Consider the following 22878-nt stretch of genomic DNA (forward strand, 5'->3'; position numbering starts at 1 on the left):
TAGGAAAGGTCTAACATTTAAAAGTTTATGTTTATAGAGAACTGACAAACATTACAAAACCATTATAAATTAGCTTAAATAAAAATGGTGTCCTTTCAAAATACCTCTCACTTCTTTTCTGAAATAAGCAGCACAGCTATGAAAGCAGAAGAGATAAGCTAATTAGAACAGATTGGGGAGAGACAATTTCTTTATTCTAATCTAGCCAGCTAAGCTCTTTACAGACGCTTTCTTTGCCTTTAACAAGCAGTCCACTTAAAAACAATGTTTCACATATAATTCACAGAGTTTTACAATTTTTCTGAATCTGTTCCTTGAACCTGATAGATTCACAAGTTCTCTGGGTTCTTCTAGGGCCTGTTTTGTTTTGTTTTTTTAAGGTTTATTTATTTATTTTGAGAGAGAGAAAGAGTGGGGGGGGGCGGCAGAAGGAGAGGAGTCTCAAGCAGTCTCCATGCTGAGTGCAGAGCCCAATGCAGGGCTCAATGTCACCACCCTGAGATCACGACCTGAGCCAAAACTAATAAGAGTCAGAAGCTCAACCAACTGCGACACTCAGGGGCCCCTAGGACCTATGATTTGTAAGCATAAGATTTATAAGCCCAGACTGACTATACCTATCTATTTCAGAAATACAGGGCTAGGTACAAAACTAGCTTTAGCTAGTTTTCCTGGAACTATTTCTTGTTGGCATAATTACTGTCATGTAAATTTCTCTCCTTGATAAAAAAAAATTGAAAATCAGGGAGGCCTCGGTGGCTCAGTCATTTAACTGTCTGCCTTCAGCCCAGATCATGATCCCAGGGTCCAGGGATAAGTCCCGCACTGGGCTCCTTGCTCAGCGGGGAGCCTGTTTATCCCTGTGCCTGCTGTTCCCTTTGCTTGTGCACGCTGACAAATAAATAAAATAAGAGAGAGAGAGAGAGAGAGAGAGAGAGAGAGAGAGAGAAAGAAAGAAAGAAAGAAAGAAAGAAAGAAAGAAAGAAAGAAAGAAAGAAAGAAAGAAAGAAAGAAAGAAAGAAAGAAAGAAATTTGAAAATCTTTGGTTATCACCACTTAATGTCTTCTCCCTTATATATAAAATGGGATAGGAAAGGTAAAGCTAACTCATGATAGAGCTGTTGTGAGGATTAAATTAGTTAATATACGGAAAATGCTTAGAATAGTGCCTGGTACATACTAAGCATACAATAAAAATGATAGCCACGTGACAACTGTGTTGCTACATTAGCTATTACACATGAGGCCCAGTGTGTTTATGTACATGAGGAACTCCTAACCAAGAAAGGTTATCTTTTACCACAATGGGACCAGATAAAATTCTGTGTAGTAGGACAGTTGTTTTTATCAAATAAACCTAGTAGAAAGCAATTAAATTAGTCAAAGCCCCTGGGAAAGTTAGGATTTACTATCAAATAGCACTGGATTTATATCTTGTCATGTACCTCTAGTGAAGTTCTCTGAAAAAAAAAATGTTTTGTAAAGATCTAAAGCACATTTCTCTTGAGAATCCAAAAATAGCCCTGACCCCAATTTCTTCAGCCCCCAAAAGGGATGCACTTAGTTGTAAGAGAAGAGACCAGCTGGGTGGGTGTAGACCATACCAGCATGAGGAAGCCTGATACCCACAAAAACTTGCCTTTTAATGGCCTCTGGGCAAAGTTTCCAAATTTCCACAAGGACAAGTTCAGTTACAAGAGACTCTACAAAAGGAAGGAAAAGCTTATGTTCTCCAATAAAGTTTTATATAGTTCTGGTCAAGCAGGCCTTCAGAGTATGCATGTCTACTCACAGTTCTCCCAGACCAAACATAGTTCAACAATTAGAGGTCATTTTCACAATTAAAAAAAAAACTGAATACAAATGACATTTCACATTTATTTTAGCTCAGTACATTTCCAAAGAAACACTACTGAAAGAAAGAAAATCCAAGATAATTTGCTATGAAGTAAAGGCTTAAGCTTGGTGTTAAGCCAAAAGCAATTACAGCATAAAAGAATAATTTTATATGATTAAAAACTAGGTGACACTGGAAAGATGAGGACAGCACATAGATTGGAACAAGATTAGAAAGGGCTTTGTACAATAAGAGCCCTACTTTTTCCCATAACATAAAAAGAAAACAAGCTGATTATAAGAGGCATTAAACTTTTTCTATCCTACTTAAAGTGATAAGACAGGATTCAAAAAAAAAAAAAAAAAGCTACTACTTTTTTTTTTCCCAAGAGTTGTAAATTAAAAATAGTATTATCTTCTCTGGGAAGACTTTCCCTGTCCAGTGACAACTCTCTTACTACTTTTCTACCACCTCTTGCTCACACACACACACGCACACACTCATACACGCACACACGCACACGTACACATATACACACACAGAGAACTAGGATGAACTCCCTCCTGAGCTCCCAAGAAACTCTATTACAGTTTTTACTAGGAATATTAAAACTATTAATATGTCCATTTCTCCCGTTAGACTATAAATGATTCAAGAATAAAAGCTGCAGTTCATTCTTTTATACCTAGCAAATTGCCTATTAGTAGATGCTCCAAAAATGTTTCCTGAATGAACAAATTAACTATATGCCTGTTAAAGGAGAAAGAAAAATTAATCTAAGCATCAGTTATAAGATATGAACTAGAAATCATAAATTTGAACATTTATTTCTAAGAATGGTTCATGTTTCTTAAGAAAAATTATACCTCAATTTAATGAATTGGAAACATGTTTAATATAAAATGTTGATATTCAACACATTATTTCCACATGAATTTAGGAAAATGAATTTTAAACAATCTTCAAAACATGATAAAGGACAGTGGTACCTTTGAAAAACATACAAACAAAAAAGTTAAGAAGTCACAAGAAGATGTATTACATACTTGCTTTCCCAAAATTAGATGTACAAAATAATTAATAGTCATTTTAAAAAGTCCCCTCCCATACACACACAAATTGGGAATGAAAACATTTAATTATAACCATCTTTATAAGAAATCTCCAAAAGACAAATATCTTTAACAATATAAAGATGGTGACAAGATTAACAAAAACTGAAAAACACTGAGGCTTAACTGACAACTTCGAATTCACATGATTTTGAAATAAAATGTTCCAACTTTTAGCTTTATCTTAAATTGCCTTTGCTTCACTTTTTATAAAGCCTTTTGCTTTATATACAGTTAACAATATAAATCCAAGAGATGCTTAAACAGAAGATTAAAATAATACTCTTAGAAAACATGTTTCTTATCTGAGAAAATACAGTATCATTGTCCCCTCAAAATTTTCCTGATAACATTAAAAGGTTGTGAAGTCCTTAATCATATAATACCACCATCATCACATGAATTCAAAACTGTTACCTGAACATTTAATAAAAACTTATGCTCCACGGGGATCATAGGTCTCTAAAAACTACGATTTAAAAATATAAAAGCAATTCGAGCAATCTGGCTTTGCAGATGAATAACGGGTAAACAGAGCTGTAAAATTATATATTTAATTCTAACAATTAATAAATAAGATTTTGAGGGTATTTTTAATTAAAGTTATGAGGACATCAATTTTATCTTCTATACTTACAGAAACTGTGTACATACATTCTAAGATATCAGAATAGGATGGAAGTCAATATTGATAAAGCTATACCCCAAATAAACTAAGTTGAGCTACATACATAACTTTTAAAAACCTATTTTGGACAGTTAAAAGTTTTTTGTTCCAAATTTCATTCTGAATGAATGAACTAAATTCTCAGATCCCCACATATGACATCAAAAGAAAAAGAGGACATATAACAATTACAGCAGAGTAACAGTTCCATTTAGCAATTGAGAAAAATAAGCTGCGCTTTGAAAGAGTCAATTTTTATCATCTTCCTAACATCATGTCTTCTTTTACACTATACAGAAGGGATGCCGTAAATGGCATTTTCTGAAGCCTTAATACTAAATTCTTCTTTTAAAAAATACACAGTATTCATACTGCATGCTTGAGCTGCAAAGAATAGAATTACAATATAATGTGACTTGTCAACAAACTTGACAAGCACTGGGGCTGGCACCAGGGAGGACCTAACTCCCCTCAACTCCCAGTTATATGGAAGTACAGATCACATAGTTTTATCATCTACAAAAACATTCCTACATTTACATATGCTATTGCATAATCAGAAGCATATTTAATCAGAAAAATATCAAATATTTATGAAATTTTAATTTCTATCTAATAAGTTTATCTATACCACCCCCATTTTCCACGGCATCTATGAGATCTCAACAATCTAATCACATATCTTATATATTTCAGATACTGTTCAATGACTTATAAAACTACCACACGTTATTTTCTTCTCTGTGAGCTGACTAACACGAATGCTGGTAAGCGGCTTTCCAGTAATCTTACAGAACATCTGTGTCATGTTTGTACGGATTAACTAGCTACTGCTGCCCTTCTGTTGCTGTAAATGAAGTTTCAAAATGAGCTCTCGAATATCTTCCCGTTTGGTCTTTATTACATGACGAGGAAACCATTTCTCCAAATGAATTGGAAGTTCAAAATTAACAATAGGATCCTAGTGAAAGAAAAGAAAGAATACAATCACTTTAGCAGTACAATTCAAATTTGTTTTAATTTCATTTTATAAGAAATGAGAAACTGCTAACTTTTTAAAATAACAGCTTTACTGAGATATAATTTATATACTGTAATTTACCTAAACTATGTATTACCATTCCTCCCCAATTATACCAAAAGTTCTAACTGTATACTATAACCCTTATGTGCTGAAAGAACCTTTAGTACCAGTCAAAAATACCCTACTCCTGTACCCATTTTCATAACACCACACCAAAAAATGGGGCTGGTTGCCAGACAACCAACAATGCAATTAGCGGGTTGGAACTTTCAGTCTCACCCCGCTCCCCCGACCTCCAGAGAGAGGAGAGGGGCTTCACAAATAATGCTGGTAATGACAGAAGTAATGAGTGGACAGTTTAAAAAGCAAAGAGTGATTCCTTTTAAAACTTCCTCCTCAATACTGCTACCTATAGTATCACTGATGAGCTAGAAAATAACACTTGTGCTCATTATTGTATTTATCTAGCTTATGGTTTTCTGAGCTTCTTGAATATATGGGCCTTTTATTTTTTTTTAAGATTTTATTTATTTATTTGAGAGAGAGGGAGAGAATGAGCGCTCTCACAGAAGGAGAGTGAGAGGAAGAGTGAGCGAGAGAAGCAGACTCCCTGCTGAGCAAGGAGCCTGATGCGGCACTGGATCACAGGACCCTGAAATCATGACCTGAGCCAAAGGCAGATGCATAACCGACTGAGCCACCCAGGTGCCCCCAATATATGGGTCTTATAGTTTTGAAATTTTTTCTTCAAATTTTTGTCTGCCTTTCTCTCTCTTCCAACCTAATCCTTCTGGAACTCTAATTACACGTAAATTAAACTTTTTCACTTGTATCACACTTGTCTCTTATATTCTGTTCTTTTTTTTCTCTTCGAAATACAGTGGAATTCCTTCTCTTGCCCTTTTTTTTAAAGTTCTGATGCTGTCTTCTGCTATATCCAAGTCTGCTATTAAATCCAAACAGTTCGTTTTTCTTTTACTTTTAAATTTTTATTTATATTCCACTTAGTTAACATAGAGCATAATATTAGTTTCGTATGTAGGATTTAGTGATTCATCACATACATACAAAACCCAATGCTCATCACAACAAATGCCAGTAAGTTCTTAATTTCAGATATATTATTATGCATTTTCAGCTCTAGAATGTCCACTTGATTTTTTTTAGTAGATTCCATCCCTATCCATTTTGTTCATCTTTGACTATTTTCTCTAACATATTACTCAAATCATTTTAAAGTTCTTGTCTGTTAAATAACTCCAGTATCTGGATTATATGTGGTCTTATTTTTTTTTTCTTTCTTGATTACCTGTAATATTTTCTTGGTTCTTTGCTTACCCAGTAATTTGTGATTATATGCTGGTAATTGTGAATAAAATATTTATTTACATCTTTACATACCTTAAAGAAGCTCTCCACATATTGCAGTAAATATACTCCACAATCACTGCTATTATCTTGTTTAGGAACTTTAGGGCATAGGTCCACCATGTTTGTTTTGCTGAATTCACGATGAGTTTTTCTTTTAACTTCCCACTCTACCTCTAAATACCTTGAATCATCAAAAAGTACAGTGATTCTAGTAGAAATCCCTTTATTTTTATTCAACACAAAGATGGAAAAACATTTGCTGCCAGATGTGTTGCCTCAAGTCAAATTTCTAAATTTAACAGTACAAATTATAGTATGTGAGGCTACAAGGGTTACTACTTAAAAGAAAAGCATCTGAGTTTCAAACTAAAATCTAGATTTTTTTCAACAAGTCAACTTCATAACTCACACTCACAAACTCACTTATATTAGGAAGTAAACTAATAAATTATTTTAAAACTTAGTTGCTAGCTATTTCCAGATCCTATAGTAAATTACAAAATTATACACACACACACACACACGTAATAAAAATGTGAAAAAGTTCTTACTTTTTCTAAAATGATACTTTTGATAACCACTAATATCTGCAATGCTTTGTAAAATTACACTTATTGCTCTGTTATGAATACAAATTCCAAATTTGCTTTCAATATATCCAAGTTAATATTTGAGAAATATTAATACTTGAATATTAACATACAATAGGGGATATTTATTATTGATTAGATTTGTAGATGTCATCTAAATACATAATAAAATATAATTCCTGATATAGTCTTTTTAGTAATTCTTACAGTAGCTTCAAAATTATTGAGATTTTAGATAACAGAGTGAGGGTAAAATTGTTATTACTTACTCTCGTAAATTCTGAACAGTGTTTTGTATAGAAGCAGCTTTCAAGGAATCTAGTATGAGAATGCATGGCCTATGAAAAGCAAAAGAAAAAATCAAGGTATACATATCTGCATATGGAGTAAATTTAAATATCTGAAAAACTATTATTACAGCATGTACCTACCTTTTACACATTTTCTTTGGTACTGATGTATTCGTCTCAGTGCTCTGAAATAACAGGAATTTTTATGACTTTGCAATTAAAACCAGTTTGAATAAATTAATATGCAGTTACTCTTTAAAATGTCTGAAATACTCTGAAATTAAAATTTCAAGTAAGAGCTCTTTTCATCATCTAAAGTGAGCCAACATCATTTTTTCAGAAATTCACTGATTTATTTTCTTATACTGGTGATACAGTATCTCATACACTTTTACATGTGGCCTCAAGAAGTTACAGAACTTTAACATAGCCTAAAAACAACCTAAAATTTTAGTTACGTCTATTCAGAGCTACCATCTTAAGCAAAGATAAACAAGTTAATTTAACCTACCCTTACATACATTTTCTAACTCAACATATGATGCCGGTGGACACAAATTTGAGAAACAACAGATCAAACTTAAGCAGATTTCTTTAATAAAAAACTTTCCAGCACCTTTATTATTCTTATGTAACAGTGAATCTTTAAGAGGAATAAGACAGGGTTTACCCAACTTACCTGACCTTACAATCCTTTTATCATAATCTGCATCTTAGAACAAGTGTTCCAAGGAACCTAATTTGGAAGGCTGCTTGTTTTTTTTTTTTTTTTAAGATTTTATTTATTTATTTATTTGAGAGAGAGAGAGAGACCGTGAAGTGTGGTTGGGGGGGGGCAGAGGGAGAAGGAAAAGCAGGCTCCCTGCTGATGAAGGTCCCAGGACGCTGGGACCATGATCTGACCCGAAGGCAGACGCTTAACCAACTGAGCCACACAGGTACCCCTGGGAAGCCTGTTTCTATAAGTAAGAAGCAACTCCCCTATCATGTCACTGTTAGAGAGAAAAGGAAACTTCCTTCCTTCTGCCCACCTAATACCAGTAAGAGTAAAGAAAAAAGCCTATGCCAGGATAGCAAGGCTGCTGCTCTCTGTACCTACCAAAAAAAAAAAAAAATCACTAGGTGGCTACCTTAGTCAATTAAGACACCAAATCTAGACCATGCATACCAGTTTGGAGGTCCATAAAAGAAAAGGTAACAAAACAAAAAATGTGGAGGCTAAACAACATACTACTAAACAAACAATGGGTCAACAAAGAAATCAAAAAGGGAATTAAGAAAATACATGGAGACAAATGAAAATGAAAACACAACAGTCCAAAATCCTTGGGATGCTACAAAAGCATCCTACCTCAAAAAACAAGAAAAATCTCAAATAAACAATCTAACTTTACATCTAAACTAAGTAGAAAAGAAAAATCCAACAAAGCCCAAAGCTAGAAGGAAGGAAATAATAAAGATCAGGGTGGAAATAAATGAAATAAAAACTAAAACAAAAAACAATAGAAAAGATTAATGAAACTGAGAGCTGGGTCTTTGAAAATATAAACAAAATGATAAACCTTTACGCAGACTCATCAAGAAAAAAGAGGACTCAAATAAAATCAGAAATGAAAGATGAGAACACCCAAGAAATACAAAGGATTATAAAAACAACTATGAAAACTTACATGCCAACAAGCTGGACAACTAAGAAGAAATGAATAAATTCCTAGAAACACACAATCTTCGAAAACTGAATGAGAAAGAAACAGAAAATCTGAACAGACCAATTACTAGCAATAAAACTGAATCAGTAATCAAAAAACAAAAAGTCGATAACCAGATAGATTCATAGATGATTCTACCGAACTTTTAAAGAAGAGTTAGGGGGCGCCTGGGTGGCTCAGTCAGTCAAACAACTGACTCTTGGTTTTGGCTCAGGTCATGATCTCAGGATCTTGAGATCAAGCCCCACGTTGGGCTCTGCACTCAGTGTGGAGTCTGCTTGTCCCTCTCCCTCTGCTTCTCCCCCTGCTCTCTCTCTCTCTCTCTCTCAAAAACAAATAAATATTTTTTTAAAAAAATAAAGAAGAGTTAGTATCTATCTCCTCAAACAATTCCAAAAAAAATAGAAGAGAAGCTTCCAAACTCATTCTACAAGGCCAGCATTACTCTGATACTGAAACCAGACAAAGACACTACAAAAAAAGAAAACTACAAGCCAATATCTCTGATGGACACAGATGCAAAAACCATCAACAAAATATTAACAAACTGAATTCAACACTACATTAAAAGAATCATTCACCTCAAGTAAGTGGGATTTACTCCAGGTATGCAAGGATGGTTCAGTATCCACAAAATCAACCAATGTGACACATCACATTAACAAATTAAAGGACAAAAACCATATGATCATCTTAATAGATGAGGAAAAAGCACTGGACAAAATTCAACATTCATTCATGATGAACACTCTCAACAAAGTGGGTTTAGAGAGAACACAGCTCAACAACATCATAAAGTTCATGTGTGACAGCCCATAGTTAACATCATACTCGTGGGGAAAAGCTAAAAGCTTCTCCTCTAAGACCAGGAACAAAGATGTCCACTCTCACCACTTTTATTCAACATAGTACTGGAAGTTCAGCAATCAGACAAGAAAGGAAATAAAAAGCAACCAAACTGGTAAGGTAGAAGTAAAACTGTCACAATATGCAGGTGACATACTATATATAGAAAACCCTAGAGACTGCATCAAAAAACTATCAGAATTGATAAATGAAATCAGTAAAGTTACAGGATACAAAATTAATATACAGAAATCTCCTGCACATCTATACACTAATAACAAAATAGAAGAAATAGAAACTAAGAAAACAATCCCATTTACAATTACACCAAAACAAAAAACCAAAAAACCTAGGAATAAACCTAGAAGGTGAAAGATCTGTACTCTGAAAATGTAAAATTGAAATTGAAGACAAATAAACAAATGGAAAGATATACCACGTTCGTGGATTTGGAGAATTAACATTGTTAAATGTCCATACCACACAAAGTAATGTACAGATTCAATGCAATCCCTACCAAAATACCAACAGTATTTTTCATAGAACTAGTAAAAAATAATCCTAAAATTTGTATGATGCCACAAAAGACCCCAAATAGCCAAAGCAACCTTGAGAGAGAAGAACAAAGCTGGAGGTAGCTCAACCTCAGATTTCAAGCTATACTACAAAGGTACAGTAATCAAAACAGTATGGTCCCACCACAAAAAGAGACACACAGATCAATGGAACAGGATAGACAGCCAGGAATAAACCCGCACCTATATGGTCAATTAATCTACAACAAAGGAGGCAACAATATACAATGGGGAAAAGACAGTCCCTTCAATTAAATGGTGTCACAAAAACTGGACAGCAACATGCCAAAGAATGAAACTGGACCACTTTCCTACACCATACACAAAATTCAACTCAAAATTAAAGACCTAAATGTGAGACCTGAAACCATAAACCTACTTCAAGAAAACACAGGCAGTATTCTTGGACATCAGCCTTAGCAACATTTTTTGAGATTTGTCTCCTGAGGCAGTGGAAACCAAAACAAAAATAAACTATTGCACTACATCAAAATAAAAAGCTTCTGCTCAGCAAAAGAAGCCATCAACAAAATGAAAAGGCAATCTAGTGAATGGGAGAAGATATTTCCAAATATATATCTGATAAGGGTTAATATCCAAAATACATAACGAGCTTATGCAATTCAACACACACACAAAAATCCAATTAAAGATGGGCAGAGGATCTGAACAGACGTAAGAAGACATACAGATGGCCAACAAACACATGAAAAAAGTTCAACATCACTAATCATCAGGGAAATGCAAATCAAAACCATAATGAAATACCACCTTACACGTGCCAGAATGGCTTAAATCAGAAAGACAAAAAATAACAAGTGTTGGTGAGAACATGAAGAAAAAGGAATCCTCATAAACTGTTGGTGAGAATATAAATTGGTTTACTACAGCCACTGTGGAAAACAATATGGAGCTTCCTCAAAAAATTAAAAAGAGAAATATCATATGATCCAATAATTCCACCACTTGGTATTTACCCAAAGAAAGTGAAAACGCTAATTTGAAAAGATATGTGCACCATTACGTTTACTGCAGCATTATTTACTTTCAATAGCCAAGATATGGAAGCAGTCCAGGTGCCCATCAATAGATGAATTGATACAGATGTGGTGTACGTACACACACACACACACACACACACACACACAGAGGAGTATTAGTCATTAAAAAGAATGAAATCTTGTCATCATTTGCAATGACATGGATGGAGCTACAGGGTACTATGCTATGAAATAAGTCAGAATGAGAAAGACAAATAGCATAAGATTTTACTCATATGTGAAATTTAAAAAAATAAATGAATAAACAAACAAAAAGCAGAATCAGACCTATAAATACAGAGAACAAACTGATGGTTGCCAGAGGGGAGGAAGGTCAGGGGATGGGCGAAATGGGTGAAGGGGGAGTGGGAGATACAGGCTTCTAGTTATAGAATAAATAAATCACAGGAATAAAAGTCACAGCATAAGGAATATGGTCAATGATACTGTAACAGCACTATATAGTGACAGATGGTGGCTATGCCTGTGGTAAGCATAGCATAACATTTAAACTTGTCAAATCTCTATGTTGTACACTTGAAACTAATTTAACACTGTATGTCAACTAGACTCAAATAAAAAGAATTTATATATATATATATGGCTGTTTAGGTGCTGATTACACTAAGCTAAAAAAAAATGCTGACATAATGAAGAATAAAAGTACATCTAAAAAGGAACCAACCAAAATGACCAAATAAATTACTGAATAAACAAATCAAAAAAGTTAAAGTAAGCTAAACAAATGCAAGAAGAATGATAATTTCTCTTATTCTTTCTCCTATTCCCATAAAATACATCAAAGAACCATAAAACAGCACAATTTATCATGGCCCAACAATATCCATCATATTCCACACCTCACTAGGCTCTATTTTACAGATAAAATTATTACATTCAAGAGTTTTCCTTCTTTTATATCTAAAAGAACATACTTACTTGGGAATCCTCTGTGCCCAAAGACAGTGCTGAAGTACTATGTAGATCATTATCTAGTTAGAAACAATAAAGCAGTAATGAGTGTTTATGTCTAATGCAAAATATTTAGATGTGGTTTGGGCCAGTATTAATGATAATGGCTATTAGTAATTCTGCTTACTGTTTAGACTACAGATATAAAACACATAATTTTCATTTTTTTCTCAAAAAAGTACTTATTTGCTTACTTAATTAAGATTTGGGTTATAACAAGAAAAATCATTGAAGAATTTTAAGAGACCTGATATTACCTAGCCAGTTTACTAGTGTTAACAAAAACTGTGTTGATTGATGTTAAGAAAAAAATGCGAGATTTCACCAAAAAAACTCTTAAAATAAATGAATTCAGTAAAGTTGCAAGACAAAAAATTAATATACAGAAATTTGTTGCAGTTCTATACACTAATAACAAGTAGCAGAAAGAGAAATTAAGAAAACAATTCCATTTACAATTGCACCAAAAAGAATAAAATACCCAAGAATAAATTTAACCAAGGAGGCAAAAGACCTGAACTGGTCTATGCTTGCAGATCCATAACATGAATTCCTAGTCATGTTAGCAAGATTAAAAAAGTGCTACAACAAAACTTGACATAACAGTATAACTGAAGAATTACATCTGGCTATACATGAAGTTGGGCATCTATCATTAAAATTTCAGATTTCTTATTTTTTCTTCTAATAAGTTTCATGATAAAAAAAAACTATACTATCTTTTAACTACATATTGTTCACTATAATCATTTCACTGTTGTCATTATTAAAAACACTATCGACATTAAGTTTATCACCTGTTGTTTTGTTGTCATGTTGAGACTGCTGAACTTGGGAGTGCTGGGATACAGTTTGTGGAAAATCTTCATATATAGCTTCTTCTAACCATGGAAAACAAATGACTGCAAGGTACCAGTGAGAGCTGTTGAAAAAGAAATACAATCTTAAAAACACAAAATCTAAACAATGCAGAGGAATGTGTTCCAGACCTACAGCTGAGAAAGTGGGTATAACAAACTTCATACCAATTCCGAAGAAGCCCACTGTAATACCTGACACAATATGGAATCTACATTCCAAAAGTAAATAAGCAATGAGACTATTTAGGGTAAAATCTGAGTTATTTCAAATTTATTTACTTTCATCCAATCAGTGCTTCCTATTGAGGAACTGTTTTAATAAATAGACAGACTCACAGTATCACCTTTTTTCTATTTGTGCTTCAAGAGCTTGTTCTCGTTAATATTTTAAGATTCATCCTAAAATCTTTTGATCTTCTATTCAGAAAATCTTTTGCGTCCAAGAAAGAAAAATTCAATGTCTCAGTCAATACAGTCTTGTGGGCATTTGTCATTTTAGTTTTTTCACTATATTTACAATATAACCACTGTCAAACCAAAGTCTAAGATACGTAACTCATAGTTTTAGCCATTTCTTTGGAAAAAATTAAAAATAATACCTAGAATTTACATACCCATACTTTTTACTGATTATTAACCTAAGAACACACAAAATATTTTTTTCTGTACTCTCCAATTTTGTTTTTAAATAATATGAAATACTCACGACTCATTTACAGGCACAAAAATGTAATCTTTGTTAAAGATGTTTATGTGACGAGTCCATGTTCTTACTCTTTTATGTCTTCTCTGTGCCATTCTGAGAATATAAAAGATATTTTACATATAAAAAATTTAAAATTTAAGATACAGGTTTCAAGAGTCATTTTTATACGCTGAAAAATGCTAGGTTCAGTTTATTTAACCATTCTCTTTAAGATAAATAATATTTAACACACATTAAGATATATAATACTCATCACTTTTCATTAACTCCTGTTTGTTCTTACACCTAATCACTGTTTATAAACAATAATGTCATAGAATAAAAGCAATTTATAAAATGTTTTATAGATTCCAAAAGCAGTTCAGCAACTAAACATAAACAGCTATTCCTATTTACTCAGTTTAGCTCCATGTGGACATGATAAAACCTTAAGAGAATCATCTAAATGTTTTATCTGTGATGAGGGAGGCGTTAAAATATACATACCATTCGTCCATCTTTCATTTTATTTCTTCAACAATAGGTTCCTATGAACAATTAATAAAAATCACCCACACCACCTTTAAGGAATTTACAAAATAATGAAGGCAGAAAACAACTACAACAAGTAACTAAAATATAAGTGTCATAAGAAATATAAAGGAATTACGTTATAGCATTTAGAAAAGCCACCTAGAAAACAATTGGGACACAGAAATAATTTTCTTTATCTTATCAGGAAAACTAAGGAAGGAAGATATCAAACCAAGTTTGAATATCAAAAAAAATTCAGGAAAGGGGTGGTATTTAACAGTGACATAAAAGAGATGGTATGTGACTTCTGGCTCAGTCAGTCCCTTCAGGAACCTCTTTTTTTATGCACAGAATCAAACAAATCATTAAGTTCTCTTACATTTATTTTTTTAAAGTTCCAAGTAATATAGGAAACAGACATCTCTGCCCCACCCCCATTCATCTGAATATCTAACCAAACTCACACAGATAAATATTAGGAAGAAGATGGAATATAGAATGAGCTGGAAAAAAAGTGATAGAAATTATAGACACTATGTAGATTAACTTTATAAAATAATCGAAAGTCCCATGTTTACTGAATTTTCTTATTTCAGAACGATCCAACCATTTCAGTGATTATAAACAATTATTTTCAACTAGTAAATAGCCTATTAATTTGTATTTCCATTTGAAAATCTTAAAGAGAGGGGCGCCTAGGTGGCTCAGTCAGTTAAGCATCTGACTTCAGCTCACGTCATGATCTCGGGGTTCAGGGATTGAGCCCCACTTCACATCCAGCTCCTCACTCAGCAGGCAGTCTGCTTGTCCCTCTGCTCATGCTCTCTAATAAATGAATAAAATCTTTAAAAAAAACACAAAGAAAATCTTAAAGATAGAGACCTGGTTTTCTTTTGTTTTGTTATGTTGATGTTTGATTTCCTGATTATGCTAACCTTATTTGATTGCTAACATATGAGACACTGGATGGGGCAAGGAGAACAGGAGAGAATTTGGGGAACACAATATAATCTCTTATTCTCAGTTCCTAACTTTTTGGAAAATCTTCAATTAAATGTCTAACAGTTTCTCCCCATTCAGTAAGATTAATTATTATTCTCTTGAGTTCCTAGTATGTTCAAGCACCGAGCAAAAGGCACTATGGATACAGGAGAAAATAAGACAGATGAAGTTCATGACATGATGATGCTTAACTGTAGGACAAGCAAACAAAACAAACAATTAGAGATCATGTTATTAAACAAAAAAGTGCCAGGAGAAGAAATTTCATCAGAAAATAAGAGCTTCACATATTTGAAAATTGAAAGGAGGTAGGTTGAGCTTAATGAAGTAGGATAAGTGAGGGGAAAGAATGTCATGAGATGTGTTTAGGGAAATGGACAGAAGCCAGATCTGCCAGCATCTCATAATCCACAGTAATGAGTTTGTGAATCATTTAGTCTGCAATTTCCTAACACTAGTAGTTTAAGCTTCTTGCTGGAGATTTATTTACCATTAAGGTTTATATCCCTTACCACCTTGATTCTGGGCTTTTTATTTTTTTACTGATTTATAGAAATTCTTTGTGTGAATACTAATTACATATATATCAGGCCAAGCATTAGTATGAGTTTTTGTCTGTGAGAGACACACACACAGACACACACACACAGTTGACCCCTGAACAATGAGGGGGTTAGGGGCACCGACCCCCCCCAATGGAGTTGAAAACTCATGTATGTAACTTCTGACTCCCCAAAACCTTAACCATTAATGGCCTACTGTTGATCAGAAGCCTCACTGATAACATAAAATCAATTAACATATATTTTGTACATTATATGTATTCTATCGTGTACAGTATTATATAATGTATTATAAAAATAATGTAGTAAGCTAGAGAAAATACTAAAAAAATAAAAATAATAAATAGATAGATGGTGTCCAAAAAAAAGTTATTAAGAAAATCATAAGGAAAGTACATGTACAGCTAACTACATGTACTGTATTTATAATAAAAATCTGCATGGAAGTGCACCCCCACGTTTCAAACCCATCTTGTTCCAGGGTTAACTTGGGGGGGGGTGTATGTATAAGATACTAACTATAGTATCTAAGCATAGTATCATATATATATCTTATCCTGGAATATGCAACTTACGTATATTTGTTTTATATTACTTTTATATATGATCAAACATATAATATCAAATTTTAACTTTTAAAAATTATTTTAAAATTTAAAACTACAGCAGATTCTACCTGCTTTCATTTCATCAGTTTCTAGGTGATTATGCCAAACACTGACTAGTAATTAAAACAAAATGTAAGATCAATTTCTATATCTATAAGGCATCAAAAAAGTTAAGTATCAGATTTATTTAATAAATCTTCGCCTTCCATATATCCCACCCCATTAATTCCGATTATAAGCTAAATTATGAGAACATGGTTTTTTGTATAATTTACAGTAGTTTAACTAAAGAGTAGTATTTTGGTGACGGTCTGACCAGGAAATCAAAACACACCCTATATTTTAAGACATAAAATGTAATGCAGAGAATTGGCTACAGTGATGATGGAGAAAGTGCAAAGCCAAAAAAGGGAGCAGAGAGGCAACCAGAGATTAGCAAAGGAGGAAACAGCTACATCCCTACACTAACGGGCAAAGGGGAAGAAGCAGTAGTGCCTCCAGATAGGATCTGGAACTCTAACAGATCTGTCCAGTAAAAGACAAAACCCACAGAGGAAATACAGCCACTGCCAAAAATCACTGCCTAAGGCAAAGAGGGTAACCTGACTTTTTCCTTCCTTGCCCTCCAACCTCCAGTGTCCCCCACAGAACATACACTTGGAAATGCAGCCTGCAAGAGTCAGCCTTCTGTGATAGGGAACAGAACAGTGGAGGGTGAGAAGTATATCTTAGAGCAAAAAAGCCTGCACAAGTGGTAATACTGCTCACTCTAGGAAATACTGTAAGAAGTTTTTTCACTTAGAAACATCAAAATAGCATATTTTCCTCTTTAAACTTAAGTACATTGAAAGACTGACTTACGAAAGATTTGGATTATCTTCTGTTAAATTATTTTCCTTTCTTGTCAAGCATTTATAGAAAAAGCTACTAAAAATGTGACTTCGCTCAACAAGTTCATCTGATGCCTTCTCCAATATAAGATACCTGTAAAACAGCAACACCACAAGAGTAGTTATTTTTAGATTTTACCTGGTCTTCTCCCAGTTACCTTATGTATTCTGGAAATCTTCATTTTTATGGCAAATTAGATTCAAACCAATCTTGTAATTTGCTCTGATTTCAGTTTTTTGGGGTTTTATTAACCTCACTTTCCATTAAGACTGTTTAAAGCAGAAATTGCCTGATTATTCTTTCACTTACTTACCAAGTATTTATCAAATTCCTAACATGTACCAAGCACCATTATTTACACTAAGATATAAAATAAGAGGGGGAGAAAAGTATCTGCCACCATATAGCTTACAATCCAGAGTGAGTACAGAAGGAAAAATTAATCAAATACTGAAACCATGACACTCCTACAATAAATCTAGAAAAATTTCCATTTCTACTAAATTCTTCAACATTTAATTCAACTTCAACTTATAATTCAATGATTTAGTGCTTAAACCCCTCATAATTAGAGAACTCTGCTACTCTTAACAGTTTATGCAGGTTCAAAAATGACCTTGTAATTGCTTTTTTAAAAAAGCATAAAAGAGAAACACAATTTGAAATTTTTTTAATGTGGTTGTGGGGAGGCTTTGCTACATGGAAGGAGACAAAAAGGATGCTTCTGATGTGCTGCAAGTGGTATCTTGATCTGAATGATGATTACATGGGTGCATATATATGTGAACATTCATTAGCTGTACACTTTCGATTTATATACTTTACTACTCGAAAGTTATTCATTAATTTAAAAAATAAATAGAAAGTAGACTGAAAAATAAAGTTAGAATCGCCTCTGAAAAGAAGTCAATGAGACAGAGATATAGGCAATTCAGTGAAAAGGAAGTACAGAAAAGTACTACTAGAAATAAATCAGGAATAAAATTGTATTAGTTAATTCCAATAAAACATATAAAAACTAACAATATGATCCAGTTCATCTCACCAAATATAAATTTGATACTATTATAGGAATACAAAAGTAAGATGTAAGATGCGTAAACTTTAGAAGAAGAAAGATCATAATGTCACCAACCAACTAACTTTAAAATTAGGCAAAATATTGTAAGTACTATAAAAGAGATGCAAATGAAGTATTATAGGAGTTAATAATATCTGTTTAGAAGATCAGGAAAAGTTTTAAGAAGGTACCACTTGAGAGAAACCTTGAAAAAGGAATAAAACTTCAACAGGTTGAGATGAAGAGGAAAGTCTTCCGGAATCAAGACAAACAGGGCATTGAGGCAGAAGAGCAAATAAGAATGGGCTTTGTTTAGTAAATTATTTACGATTCAATTTTGCTGGACTATGTAACACATACAAGGTTATTAGTAGATGGCTGAAAAGATAGTGTCAAATTATCAAGACTCTCAAATGTCAGAGTGTCTGAACTCATTTTGACAGGTAATAAAAAATTAATATACGTTTCTAATGGGAATTTCATGCATGGAGTAGTTTAAGAAGAATAGTAGTGGTCGTAATGTACTTAATGGATAGGAAAACAGAGATAAAGGATACAAGGAGACTCGTTAGAAAGACAGAATAACAATTCAGATAAGAAGTACTAGAAAATGATGATGACAGAAGAAAAAGAATAAATGAATTTGAGAGACAGAATCTACTAAAATTGGCAACTGAAATGAAACAAGACAAAACCAGAGGGAGACAAACCATAAGAGACTCTTAACCTCAGGAAACAAACTGAGGACTGCTGGTATAGAGGGGGGTGGAGGGATGGGGTGGCTGGGTGATGGACATTGGGGAGGGTATGTGTTGTGGTGAGCACTGTGTATTGTGTAAGACTGATGAATCGCAGACCTGTACCCCTGAAATAAAGAATACATTTCATGTTAATAATTTTAAAAAGAAGAAAAAAAAATAATAAAATTGGCAACTGAGTATGTAGAGAGGGAAGGAAGGATAAAGAGTAAATGATAATGGAGACTTCTGTTTCTAGCCAAGATGGAATAACAGAGGCCAGATTTACCCTCCTAGATGAAAGAAGCAAAAAATCAGACAAAATATATATGAATCAATAGTTTTCAAAACACTGGACATCAGGCAACAAAGAACAGGATCCTTGAGAAAGAGGAAATAGGCAAGGTGAGCTCCACAAATGCCCCAGCTTAGTGTGTTGGTAGTTTCCAGGCTGCAGCATGGGATGGAGTAACCCATGGCAGACTACAAGTTGAGGAGACGCTGAAAGCTGGTAGAGACCAAGGCAGCTAGAATTTGCAGATCAGAATACCGGAAAGGGAAGAGCTGTAGATAAAGAGAACTCCAAACATCTGCAGAGAATCCTCCTTAAGTAGTCAGAAGAATTCTGATCACCACATGCATGTGAGGAAAAGCCGGGGAGAGAAGTACCTGAAAAGATTAGAGGGAATGGTAGCAAGCTCTAAGAACAGCGCCTGTTCTTATCAGACAGACTGGAAAACCTCATAATTCATGAGGCCCTGGGTAGAAGATATTTAAAAAGACCCAAATCGAACTTCTAGAGATCAAATGAAGAGTAAATGCTAAAGAGAGATTTAGAGCCTGAGTGACTGGAATAAGGCTAGTATTATTTAAACAAGAGGGTTCGGGTAAGATGAGGACTAGAAACTTTGCATGGAAGTTTATAAAACTCTCCTATCTATCCCTTCAGCTTGGCTATACAAAAAGTTGAAAATTATTTTTTAATGGAATAGTGGTATGGATTTTTTAAATGACAGGTAACTCTTATAGTGCTTAAAGACACAAGAGATAACTACAGAGTTGCTTCTTTTCCTTTCTCAAAGTGATGTGATATTTTTTAAATACTTCCTTCACCATAGTAATAGGTCAGCAAAATAAATCAAAAGTAAATAAATAAACAAAAACCAAAATAAACAAAAAAATAGTAACCCTTCTGAAGTAAATAGCATCTATAGGAAGTAAAGGAACAAAACTGAAGTCAACTATAGAAAACCTTGTTAGGCAAAAATCTTTGAATTCTTGGCAGGTTACTTTTAACTAGAGTTAAAAAAAATTTCAGTGATAGTCATGTGGTTTAAGATTCACATCAAAACCAATGAGATCATTTATCATTGTACTTACTTAAGGTAGAAATCAATGATTACATCATTAAGAAACTCTCCTTCTTCTAAGCACTCCAGATCTTCATTAGTTACCCCTAACCCCCCTTTTGTAGGTGGTGGGGGATATACAATCAACCTTAAAAAGTAAAACTGCAGTTAAAACATATTGGTAGTGAAAATTCCAGTATCAAAGAGATTTGTTATACAGAACACTAACAGGGCAATGTATTCAGTAACTAAAATGTGCAGATTAAAAATAACTGACAGGATATAAGCAATTATATTTTCCTTCTTTATTTTCACAAGGTACTAATAGTACTCTCAGTATCTTTTCATTCTAATCCCATGTGGGCTGGTATCATATTTGTCTAATCAATATCTTATATCTCACAGTTATAATACTATCAAAGATACCTCTCTCCTATACAATTGTTAACTTTCAACAAATTGATGTAATAAACCATAAAAGATTTTCCTATGTTCCACTTTCCAACTCTAAGCTTGAATCCCCAAGACTAGTTCCTTTCCATTTAGAAGAGCCAACAGTCAAAAGCTATGTTCTCCGTTAGTGGCTAGTCCACAGCAACAGCTGAGCAATAAAGAAATAACATGGAAGCAGAGAAGGCAAGTTTCCTATAACAAAGTGCTTATAATGTAAAAAGAGAATATAAAGAAAACAAGTAATTATAACACAAGCAGAAAGAAGTAGAAAACAGATAATCACTAATTAGGCATCTTTTTTCTGGCACCTTCTCTTAAATCTCAGAAATAAGAGCAGTTCTGAGTTTCTAGCTATAATCTTGGAATACACATTATGGTCCTCATTGCATGAATATAGTCAATAATAAGGGTAAAATAATAAGTAGTTCTTAAACCAGAAAGATTCAAGAAGATGAAGTCATCTGCAATTAATTTAATCATGGCAAATAAAGCACTTGAATCAAATAAAAATATGTGAAATTTTAAATGCTAATATGATAATTACTATTTTATGGGCTATTTGCTATCCTGTTCTTTCATTTTTTGTTGTGTTTTTTTTAACAGAAAAAAAGGAATCATACAGAGGAAGAGAAATCACCCTCAAATGCACAGACTCCCTATTCTGCCTGGACACCATGAGAAGACATATACAAGATAAAATATGAATAAAGTAGCAACTTATGAAAAAGTAGTTCTAATTAACTCCAAAATACCTTAAATTGAGGCACACTTCAGTTAAGTAACCCCACTTTTCCTACCATATATTCAGATATGGAATATATAATCATAAAAAGCAAACACTGCTACTCATCAACAAATACTTTAATCTTACCAAATTTGACACTGTGGTTATCATTTATGTCTTACATTAAACTAAGTGAAATGGCACCAACTGTTTTCTTAATAAATTTTTCTAACTTCCTCAAAACTCAAAAATTATTATTTCTATTCCTAACCATCAGTGTAAGAGCAAAATTCAAAACATTTAAAAAGGCAAACTATTGTCAAATCAATATGTTGTATACCTGAAACTAATGTAATGTTGTGTGTCAATTACACCTCAATTAAAAAGAAAAAGGTAAACTACTAAAATCGGCAACACGAGTGAAAACTACTAATGTGTCCACCTATTACGAACAGGATTATGACACAGTACATACTTCTGAACAGGTCCAGTGTGTCTGACTTCTCGCCATTCTTCATCTGGATTAGATGTAATAGAAAGTGAGTAGCAACCACTACTTTGCTTCTGCAGGAAGGTGTAAGTAGGCTTCGCTGTATCTGTATTTGAAGGCTGACAGAAAATGGCAAAGAGAAAGGTTTCCTTATAGATACATAAATAGACATTAACTCTCAAAAGGATAAAGTCAAAACCTAGACTTTTAAGAGAAAATGTGACTAAAAGAAATCAGTATCAATGAGTTACAGCAATATATTTAGAATTTCTCCAAAGATATCATGAAATCAAAATAATACTTTTGATCAAAAGATACTATACATACAGGGATGCCTGGGTGGCTCAGTCAGTTAAGCGTTTGACTCTTGATTTCAGCTGAGGTCATGATCTCAGGTCATGAGAGCAAGCTCCTTGTTGAGCTCCATGCTCAGCAGGGAGTCTCCTTGAGATTCTTTCTCTCCCTCTCCCTCTGCCCCTCCCCATACTCACACGCACTCTCTCTCTCTCAAATAAATAAACAAATCGTTTAAAAAAAAAAAGATATTGTATATACAATGGTCAAAGCTTAACTTAAAGTGTTACTTATAGATATGGGCTTTATAATTAAAGAAAAATGTGAAAACTTTTCAGTTCAAAATGAACAAAAGATATAATAGCTAGGACAAAATAAAATTTAAGAGACAAAAAGTTTATATTTACCACAGCAAACTTCAAAAAACTTTTCTTTCTAGAGGTATTTGGCAGAGATATACAAGCCTCTCTCAGATTCCCCTAATACTAACATCTTATACGACCACAGTTATAACTATCAAAACTAAGAAATTAACATTGGTATATTATAAACTAAACTATAGACTACTCTACTATCACTAGTGTTTCCACCAATA

At 33.5% G+C, this 22878-nt stretch overlaps 1 protein-coding gene across 1 annotated transcript in view; it reads right to left on the reverse strand.

Annotated features, from left to right (window-relative positions):
• Positions 1-1865: 1865 nt before the first annotated feature.
• Positions 1866-22878, reverse strand: part of SENP7 (SUMO specific peptidase 7) — a 155316-nt gene continuing 134303 nt past the window's right edge. Inside the window, exons 16-25 of the mRNA XM_040621177.1 lie at positions 21975-22108; positions 20354-20470; positions 17147-17269; positions 13600-13692; positions 12831-12955; positions 12001-12053; positions 7033-7076; positions 6871-6939; positions 6042-6192; positions 1866-4577 (exon numbers count right to left, since the gene is read on the reverse strand). Coding sequence (XP_040477111.1) covers positions 4440-4577; positions 6042-6192; positions 6871-6939; positions 7033-7076; positions 12001-12053; positions 12831-12955; positions 13600-13692; positions 17147-17269; positions 20354-20470; positions 21975-22108 — 1047 coding nt within the window. The 3' untranslated portion in view covers positions 1866-4439. The remainder of the gene's footprint in view (positions 4578-6041; positions 6193-6870; positions 6940-7032; positions 7077-12000; positions 12054-12830; positions 12956-13599; positions 13693-17146; positions 17270-20353; positions 20471-21974; positions 22109-22878) is intronic.

The sequence above is a fragment of the Ursus maritimus genome, unplaced genomic scaffold (genome assembly GCF_017311325.1).
Source record: "Ursus maritimus isolate PB19 unplaced genomic scaffold, ASM1731132v1 scaffold_4, whole genome shotgun sequence".
Classification (NCBI taxonomy): Eukaryota; Metazoa; Chordata; class Mammalia; order Carnivora; family Ursidae; genus Ursus; species Ursus maritimus.